Below are 9,204 nucleotides of genomic sequence, written 5' to 3' on the forward strand. Positions count from 1 at the left end.
GAAATAACTAACCATGAGCAACACATTTGTTACAGTATTTATTAATCTTTGTTAATGTTTGTTAATAAAAATCCAGCTGTTCATTGTTTGTTCATGTTAGTTCACAGTGCATTAACTAATGCTAACAAACACAACCTTTGATTTTAATAACATATTGGTAAATGTAGAAATTAATATTAACTAAGATTAATAAATGCTGTAGATGTTCATTCTTAGTTCATTTTAACTAATGAAATGTATTGTGAAGTGTTCCCGTAATCCTATACTGCCCCCTGCTGGAGCATCACACACTCTCACCCTGCGTCTCAATGTTCATACTAAAAATATATTTATTTAATGTTATCCGTGTTATATTTCATCTGCAATAACAATGTGGACTTTTATAAAGATCGGTTTGGCCATTAACTTTTAAATACATCATTATGCATTAATATGAGGAGAGTCTCGTCATGAAAGACCAAGATCATCGTGCCTCTGCATTTCTATTCGATACGGTAGGAAATGAAATTAAATGTGGAGGATTTTATCTTTGACAAGATGATTGACAGGCCAGTTTACTGTGACAGAGAGCAACCGTTAAAGACGCAATCGTATGACGTGATAGTGTGTGTCTCAAAGCTTGTCTACTCTTCTGCTACACACTCAAAAGATGCACTTTTTATTCACAAGAAGAGTAAATACTTTTAGGGCGTAGTATAAGTAGGCGAATTGAGTCCGTTTCCTAAGGCGTAGACGCATTATTTAGGATTGGGTAAATGGATTTAGTTGACACTGATCAGCTTGACCTGAACGCAGTGTATGGACCGTCCCGAGCTCAGCAGGGCGAGGAGGAGGACACCTGCTGGTAGTCGGGACACTTGAGCAGCACGGGGTAGCTGGCGTTCATCTGGAGCGAGGCGTCGCTGGACAGGTCTGACGGGCTCCGGCCCCGGGTCCAGGGCTCCGGGTGGAGGAACTGACCCGAGTAATCAGAGCCGTTGCTCAGCCGGGGCCGGTAGAAGCTCGGGTGGGGCTGGTAGATCTCCTCCGCCGTGTAGCGCTTCATGAACAGGTACACCGACATCACACCTGCACTCTGAACACACACACACACACACAGAACTCAAGTCATCTTCATTTATATATTGGTGCGGATGAACGGCCAGAACACAGTAAAAGTGTTGAACTTGATCTTGTAAGGCCTAATACCGTCACAAGTTAGAGCGGTGTCGTGTTAGCGGCCCCTAAGTTAATAACTAATGATCTTTGTGACGGAAGTGAATCAATCAAAACTAACTTTAGCTGGACAATAACTTTATTCTAGAGCTGTTGTAAAGCCACACAATCTCTGTTACTGTAATCTCCTATTATCACTGTAAAGCTGCTTTGAAACGAGCTATATTGGTAAAAGCGCTGTATAAATGAAGGTGACTTGACTTAAAGTTCAATACCTACCATAACATCAGTCCATATATATCACACACAACTCTCTGGTATGGTCTAGATTAGAAGACTTGGAGAATGTGGACTGTTTTTATGGTGCCTTTCTAGTGGTTGTAGTATTTGACCTTTCAGGAGCTTGACATCTCCTGTCATTTTATGGATTAGAGCTCCAATTGTGGGAAAGACTGTCAAACTTCTGATGTTTATGAAAGATTCGGCATATTAGAATGATTTCTGAAGGATCATGTGACACTGAAGACTGGATTGAGTAATGATGTCTGACCATTAATGCAGACATGTTGGTCGGCTTTATCAATGCAGAAATGTTTTCTGAAAACACCTGCAATTACTGAAAAAAAGTAACTTAACAAAAGTCAAGGGTCAAGAGCCCAACTAAAGCAAACACCGATCATCATAATGGTGACATTTTCAACCAACACCAACCTCCAAACCTCTGTTAATTCTCAATAAGAGCTTCTGTAGACGTCTGACAGAAATAAAGTCAGTCTGGTTAGTGATAAGTGAAGCTGGTAATGCTGTTTGTGGAGTTGTTTAATCAGATCTTCAGAGATTTAATGTATTTTATCTTCAGTTCATCGAAGGCTGTGTCTGAAGAAAGTTGTAGTTTGTGTTCTTATTTCTCTTTCCTTCAGTGCTTGTTCACAGCCGGTGTTTGAATGTTTCAGGAACATCACACTAACCTTTAAATAACATTATATTTACATTCAGGAAACTCGACTCGTTCTTGGAATGTTACAAATCAACGTTCCTAGAATATTTCATTGTTCATAAAAATTAAGTTGAAAGAACGTTTGAGGAACATCACACCTTCTAAAACACGTTCCTCTAACGTCAAGAAAACTGGATGTTTTTTACGTTCCCAGAACCAACACTGAATATTTGGAGAACGTTCTTATAACAAAAGTCTGTTAGCTGAGATTACATCTTTAAAGAAAGCCTGAGTTAACACACACAGGCTGGTTTAACTGCAGAGAAGTGTGTTCTCACCTCAGTGAGCAGGAACGAGATGGCAGCGAACGCAAACGACCAGCCGTACTTGTAGCTGAAATACGCCTCACTGCTCTTGGTCCTGCTGAACATCTCGTCATTAATGCTGGAGATGTAGAGAACCAGACCCACCACCAGAGACAGCCCTGTGAGACAGACAGACAACAGCCTGACGCATGAGACGTGTCGAACGACATTTAATATTCAACAATATTATAGATCTCCTGCATTGACAGCATTATATAAGAACTGAGCTGAGCTGGTTTTCTCCAGAGCGGATATATATATAAATGAACTAAATCAATAACTTTTTTTACAACCGAAATGAACCATCACTGAACTAACTTAAGCTGGACTGTGACTCTATTTTCTTCTAGACACAAACTTTGTTGCATTATTTTCCTGTGCTTTTGAAACACTCTGTAGTGTAAAGAGCGCTGTATAAATGAAGGAAAAAGACTTGACTTGACGAGGAAGAGGAAGAAGTGCACCTGACAGGATGAAGAAGATCCCAGAGACAAACGCCAGTATGGTGCGGTGGGGCCGGATGTGCCCGATATTGTTCAGCACAAAACCGATGAACATAAAGAACAAACTGACCAGCGGGAACGGCGTGGCCGAGCGAATCATCTCTGAAGAGAAACGGCATCACAGGGAGAAAAGAGTCATTCGATAGTGAGTTAAAGGCCTGTTCACACCAATAACCACAACTATAACCATAACGTTTAAGAATCGTCGTCGCTCCTATTAACACGACACAGTTTTCAGCCAAAAACATAATGTACTTATTGTTTTAGCTATGGTTATTCAGTCAAAAACACCCATCATATACAATAAAACAAAGATACAAATCAAGTATACAGTGCTTTACGTTTTTCAGGTTGCCTTATATTAGATATATTCAATAGAAGAAGTAAGAAACAATACAGAAACTGAATAATCACATGTACAACTAAAACACTGCACAGCCTTCACATTGATTCATATTAAATCTACAAAAGTTATTCAGTCAAGAGTGATTTTCTCTTTTCCTCCAGTTGTTTGACTGACAGTAGCAGGTTTACTGTATTAGGCTGCTGTCACTTTAAGACCTAATGCAGGATCCTATTGACACACACCGTTTCTTTCCCAACTGTTTATGTTCATTTGAGACACAAGCGACTGTTTACATGAATACTCACCAAAACAGGCATTTTGATATAAGTGTGTGTGTATTTGACCGTTCGAGTGTAATAACCCAGGAAAGCGAGTTTAATTCATGATTGTACGCTGTCCGAGATGTGGTTTTCTGTTTGCTTAATAACTATTTTTAACATCAAGCACATCACAGATAAGTCACCGTCACGTGCCCACTCTTTCCTCTGCTATATGCATTGATCTAAAACTGACAACTTTTTGAAGTATCTTATTAAAATCATTCAGATATTGCAAGACCTTGCGGTTTTATTTCATTCAAATGCGTTTCCCACAATGGCTTAGCTAGCATGCTAACTAGCGGTGTGAAGCGTGATGTCAGCCGAGTCGCAGGGCTATTCCTGCTAATGTGGAGCGGCTCTCGTGCGCGACAGCCGTGATGCTCACCATCAGCGGGGTAATTACCTCCACACCGACATACACTCTCAAACACCTGTCGAAACTGACAGCTCATAACCAGACATCCTGCACTGTACATCATGGACTGGATATGCCATTGGATTGGATTTGGATTCAGTTTAACTTCAGCTGGATTTCTTGGTTAATATGTTGAAACAAATATTGTCCTTGATTGAAAAGCTTCAATAAAAAGAGTCAAAGTAGTAGATTTACGGACAGATCATGTGTAGCCTAAAGATTGGCGGTAAATCTGACTGAGCTTATAGCCAATCGTTGAGGGCTGTATTTAAGCGCAATAAATGACAGCAGAAAACAATACTTTATATTTTTTTAAGGACAAAATAATCGACAAAAAAAAAGTTGTCATCTCTTCTTCCTGAAGAATAGACTTTAAATAGATAATTCGTCACTTTGTTTAAAGGGGGTGTTTATAGCAGAGGGGGCGGAGCTTCAGATTCTAGAGAGCGTTTGATTGGACAGAAGATGTGATGAGAAGCCGAAGTCATAAAAATCCCTGATCCATTTTAGCGGAAGTGAGAGACTGTAAGTTTTGAATCTCCTAAATGCGAATTTCAGAAAAAAATTTGTTGGATTACTGGATAAAATTAATTGAATATAAATCCCCTATTTAACCAAATACATTTAGTGTGTGAGAATGCATGTGATTTGATCATCTGTGGTGGCTGTGACTTCCTCCCTTTTCCTTAATAAATATAAATGTAAATATTTGTCTTTTTCTGTATCCAGAAGAACTGTGGCAACGTCTCCAAGACGCTTAAAGAAACCAACCTGCAAAACTACCTGAAAAACTGTGTATCTGGGGGAAATCTGTTTAAAACGCAAAGGGTAGCCACACCAAATATTGATTTGATTTAGTTAATTGAAGTTAATTGATAAATAAATTGTATTTATGACAATCTTTTTGCGAGTATCCTCACTTTACAGCATTTTTACACAAGTGCCTTAAACTTTTCACTGTACTGTAACTTCATTTCTGTACGGTTTCTTCAAGCGTCTTGGCGATGTGGCTGCAGTTCTTCTGGATTGAGTCTGTTTTTTCATGTAAACACAGACAGACTCGATGATGATGAGATCTGATCTTACTGACTGTTGTCAGACTTGATTAATAACCAGGATTATTACAATAAATGGCAAAATTAACGTTTGGAAATGTAAACGGATATTTCCTACTGACACACTACAGCAAAAGATATGCATAACTGGCTTAAACCCTTTTTTTGGGGGGTGAAAATAGTAACGGCTTTTGCATAGTACTGTATTTATGCTTAGTGTATTTGTAAACATTTTAAGAAATACTTAATACTAATGCAATTAATGTCCAATAAATATTGGTTTAAAGCACTTAATTAATGATTTTACGTGACCTTATCTAAAGTGAGAACTATTTATGGTTAATAAGTTGTTAACAAAGCATAAACAACATTATTAACTCTTTATATATGAGCTACTTAAACAATAATAAATGTGTTAATTACAGTGAAAATGAACAGAGAACACACTATTTGTCCATAACCTATTAATAATGTAGAGAATGCAATATATAAACTACGAATTAACTATAAACTAATAGTTTGTTAATGATTTGTGAGTACTTTATTACTCTATACTTAGAAAAGTTGTTCACAAATGGAAGTGTTACCAAATTTTAATAGTCATTCAGAAACAAAAATATTCACTGTAAAACTTAACGGTTATATGTACTAAATAAAATTGAGTTCACTTAATTTAAATATTAGGTAACACTTTATTTTAAGGTGCTTGTAATAAGCAGTAATTAACAGTTAATAAGACACTTACAAGACCTTATAAGATGCATATAAGATGCATATAAGCATTAACTAATTATAATAAATAAATTAAATTAAATAATACATTTCTCAAGTATCAATACATTGCACTTTTAGAACAGCCGAACAAACATAAATGGTAACACAAACTCCCAGTCCCTTAAAAATTGACCTTCCCAAGAGGGAGTAGTTTCCCTGATCTCTTCAGGGCCTGGACCTTTAATTAACCCTTATATGAAGTAGTTAATGCTTATATGCATCTTATAAGGTCTTATAAGTGTCTTATTAACTGTTAATTACTGCTTATTACAAGCACCTTAAAATAAAGTGTTACCAAATATTACCCAAAGTTTTGTGGACACAATGACTGAAACAGAACTCAAACTGAATGAGTTATAGAACATTTCTAGATCCCAGCATGATAATTGGATAATTATATAATTAAGTGACTAATTAAGTGATAATTGAGCATTAGTGATGAACGCCTGCTGTTAACAAGCAGAATCACTGAAGGAAAGAGAAACACAAGAACCACAACTGACTTCCAGCCACAGCCTTAGATGAAATCAACTGAAGATAGTTCTGGTCAAGTCTGGGACCAAACCCAGTTGAGAAGGACTGCTGTAAACATTAGTAACACTCGTTTTTGCTTGTCATAAAGGTGTGTGTGTGACTTACTCAGAACGTTGACAGTCGACTCACTGGTCAGTTGAACATTCATGGGCATCACATATTCGATGGTGAAGCAGCGGCCCCTCTCCTCACCTGACACACACACACACACACACACACACACAGAGAGAGAGAGAGAGAGAGAGAGAGAGAGAGAGAGAGAGAGAGAGAGAGAGAGAGAGAGAGAGAGAGAGAGAGAGAGAGAGAGAGAGAGAGAGAGAGAGAGAGAGAGAGAGAGAGAGAGAGAGAGAGAGAGAGAGAGAGAGAGAGAGAGAGAGTTATTGCTCCGGGATAAGATGAGCTTTGGCTTTTCATTTAATAGCACACACCAGGGTTCTTCAAACAGGGGCTCTGAATACAATACAATAACGGCCATTAAACTTGTGGTTTCAGACTTTTTCTATTTTTTTTTTTTAAACATTGGACAGGAAAAGAAGTAGGGAAGAGAGGTCAGACAGGACTCAACTGCAGCTGAGGTGTAGGCATGTGTTCAGGCAGATCTACTGACAGATCCAGAGTACATGAAGGGAAAGAAATTGTATTTGTTTTTTCAGTGATTGTTTAAAAAGGTGCAAGTTGTTGTTGTTTTTTGTTGTTGTTGTTGTTGTTTTCTTTCTCTCTTATATTAGTATGTTTAAATGTTTGCTGTATTTTGTCTTTATTGCTACCACACAGTATGCATACCTAATACATATATATTTGAATTTTATATTATTTTACTGGTCTTGTTTTGTAATATACTAGTATGTTTTGGAGCATGCATTTATAATCATTTTCTTTTCCCTCTTCTTTTGTAACTGACTCAGAGAGTAAGGAATGCTTTTGTTTAACTTCAGCTGGATTTCTTGGTGAATATGTTGAAACTAATGCTGTTGTGTTAACTGTCTGATTGAAAAGCTCCAATAAAAAGAGTTAAAGTAGTAGATCTACGGACAGATCATGTGTAGCCTAAATAAATCTCAATCTTCTCATAGAGAAAAAGGGCTCTCCTTTTAATGGCCGTCATCCATGCTTTCTCTTTTCTTCGGGAGACTGTAGTGTTAGTGCAGTCAGTCATGTGGTGAGACCTCCAGGATCATGATTTCACAGTCTGTCTTATATCACATTCACACTGTAACACCCGAAGCAAAGCAACCCTCTCACTTTAAAGCACAGAAATAATGTGAGACTTCGGAAAGTTTGGGGTGTTTAAATCCCATGGCTGATCGTGATCCCGTAGAGCTCAAACGACGGCTCACATCTGTTCACAGTCACGCTCAATTTCCCCGGATATAAACAGCGCGGGTTTGGTCCAATCGCTCGCCCACATCTTCACACACACACACTGCATTCCTTCACTGAGACTAATGTGTGTGTTTGTGCCGTTGTGTGAGTGTGAGCTCATTGAAACCAAACATACAGCCTTGCGTGAATAAACCTCATCAATACAGCAGGACACATCCCATCATTAAACACATTCAGAAAATGATGATCCCAGACAACAATAGCCAAACCCGGACACACGGATCCGAGCTGAAACCTTTGTAATCAGTCCAGATTGCCTGGCCAGGCAAAAATAATGGCATAAATCCATTAAAACCCCTTTGAATGTGTGAAGTCCATTGGAATGAACTCGAACGACCGGCTGTTTATAACGCTGACTCTAATAGGGAACATAGGAACAATGGGGATTTAAAGGTGTCCTATAATGCCCTTTCACAAGATATAAAATAAGTCTCTAATGTCCCCAGAGTGTGTGTGTGAAGTTTTAGCTCAAAATACCCCACAGATATTTTTTATAGTATGTTAAAAATGTCACGTTTTGACGGTGAGCAAAAACGCGCAGTTTTTGTGTGTGTCCCTTTAAATGCAAATGAGCTGCTGCTCCCAGCGCAGGGGGCGGAGCTACAAGAGCTTGTGTGTGTGTGTTAATTAATTCATGTTAACTAATGTAGTTAAATAATGTTAACTAATGAACCTTATTGTAAAGTGTTCTCTTAACTGAATGTGACTGACCTGCCAGGAAACACACTCTCCAGAGGCCGGAGTGTATGGACAGGTGTGTGTTAGTGCTCTGGTTGAGGGGCATGATGACGCCCTCCTCCAGATAGAGCCAGTAGTCAGTGCTGACGGCGATGCCCAGCAGACCCAGACTGCAGACCGCAAACACACTGCTGAGCAGAGCCAGAGCCTTCCTCCCGCACGCGCTCATGCCACCGGGGGGCGCTCACACACTCACACACCACCTGAGGGAAACACACACACCAACTTACATCTCCAGGAAATCTGACATAATGAAGCGCCTCATGGAAACGTGTTTTCCGAAGCACATAGATGCAGTTAGAAAAAGCACATTCAATGGACAAAAATACACTCACACTGCAATTTTCACATCTGTGTGTGTGTCATTTGAGCAGCTGTCTAACTGTTTATGCTAGGGGTGTAAGAATATATCCTGTCAACATATATCGCAATATAAAAAATGCAACAAATGTGTTTATCATGGATAGTGAGAATATGTATTGTGTATAATTCACCCAAAATGAAAATGACTGTGAAAAAAGAGTTTTAGTGTCTACATTAAACTACTATATATAAAGTTGAATATAATGTATAATAATGCAATATTTGTGGGTCCTGATAATGCCAAATGTTACCAGTAAAAGTGTCCTACATTATTTTAAATATATCTAGTCAGTGACAGAGATTAAGCATATTTATC

General features: G+C 38.5%; 1 protein-coding gene across 1 annotated transcript; it reads right to left on the reverse strand.

Annotated features, from left to right (window-relative positions):
- Window positions 1–810: 810 nt before the first annotated feature.
- On the reverse strand, window positions 811–8,719 carry cacng5b (calcium channel, voltage-dependent, gamma subunit 5b). The gene is made up of 5 exons (XM_056249957.1): window positions 8,499–8,719; window positions 6,510–6,596; window positions 2,922–3,062; window positions 2,431–2,576; window positions 811–1,075 (listed from the first exon to the last, which is right to left on the reverse strand). The coding sequence occupies exons 1-5, from the start codon at window positions 8,692–8,694 to the stop codon at window positions 815–817; spliced, it is 831 nt and encodes a 276-aa protein (XP_056105932.1). The 5' UTR covers window positions 8,695–8,719; the 3' UTR covers window positions 811–814.
- Window positions 8,720–9,204: the final 485 nt, after the last annotated feature.

The sequence above is a fragment of the Rhinichthys klamathensis genome, unplaced genomic scaffold (assembly GCF_029890125.1).
Source record: "Rhinichthys klamathensis goyatoka isolate OS25496 unplaced genomic scaffold, OSU_Roscu_1.1 h1tg000065l_1, whole genome shotgun sequence".
Taxonomy (NCBI): Eukaryota; Metazoa; Chordata; class Actinopteri; order Cypriniformes; family Leuciscidae; genus Rhinichthys; species Rhinichthys klamathensis.

Excerpts from the sequence above, each read along its gene's own strand:
- cacng5b (XM_056249957.1), bottom strand. The coding sequence starts at position 8,694 with ATGAGCGCGTGCGGGAGGAAGGCTCTGGCTCTGCTCAGCAGTGTGTTT. Across the intron at positions 6,597-8,498 it reads GAGAGTGTGTTTCCTGGCAG|GTGAGGAGAGGGGCCGCTGC; the intron begins GTCAGTCACATT and ends TGTGTGTGTCAG. Across the intron at positions 1,076-2,430 it reads TCTCGTTCCTGCTCACTGAG|AGTGCAGGTGTGATGTCGGT; the intron begins GTGAGAACACAC and ends GTGTGTGTTCAG.